The following is a 505-nucleotide window of genomic DNA, read 5'->3' as shown; positions in this document are numbered from 1 at the left end:
TATATATATATATATATATATATATATATATATATATATATATATATATATATATATATATGTATATTCTTTGTTTTATAACATGATAATTTTGTACGTAATCCTGATACCAACTTTGTACCTGCATCCTCCTTGATTTGGCAGGGCTTCAAATCTATAAGCACGCTGACTGCAACACGGATATCTTCCTAATGGAAAAGGTGTTGGTCTTTGCTGTTCATTTACGAAAAACTGCGCAGGTTCTGGGTGATAACAGCACCAATCGATTTGGTATATTGGAAAGTACACATTGCACTGTTGGCAGAACAAGAAATGGCAGTCACCCCATAATCTCCAGTAAACCTTGCGCCAAGAGCGCAATTCCGATCGCAGGCTGACGATGTAGTCGTTCAGCGTCCATGTCAAGTCCCTGCGGAGTGATACTCTGTTATATCTCATGTATCTTTCACGTAATATTACTAGTGTTAAATTTATCATATTACATTAAAAAAAAAAAAAAAAAAAA

At 34.3% G+C, this 505-nt stretch overlaps 1 protein-coding gene across 1 annotated transcript in view; it reads right to left on the bottom strand.

Moving 5' to 3' along the window:
• LOC116849267 (uncharacterized protein KIAA1841 homolog) overlaps positions 1 to 505 on the bottom strand; it is a 10,258-nt gene that overhangs the window by 6,906 nt on the left and 2,847 nt on the right. The window contains exon 6 of the mRNA XM_032826229.1: positions 115 to 409. Within this exon, the coding sequence (XP_032682120.1) occupies positions 115 to 409 (295 nt within the window). The remainder of the gene's footprint in view (positions 1 to 114; positions 410 to 505) is intronic.

The sequence above is a fragment of the Odontomachus brunneus genome, unplaced genomic scaffold (assembly GCF_010583005.1).
Source record: "Odontomachus brunneus isolate Ranch 3 - 2012 unplaced genomic scaffold, Obru_v1 Obru_scaffold_110, whole genome shotgun sequence".
Lineage (NCBI taxonomy): Eukaryota > Metazoa > Arthropoda > Insecta > Hymenoptera > Formicidae > Odontomachus > Odontomachus brunneus.
The sequence above is the reverse complement of the archived record's forward strand: the minus strand, read 5'-3'. Positions and strand labels throughout refer to the sequence as shown.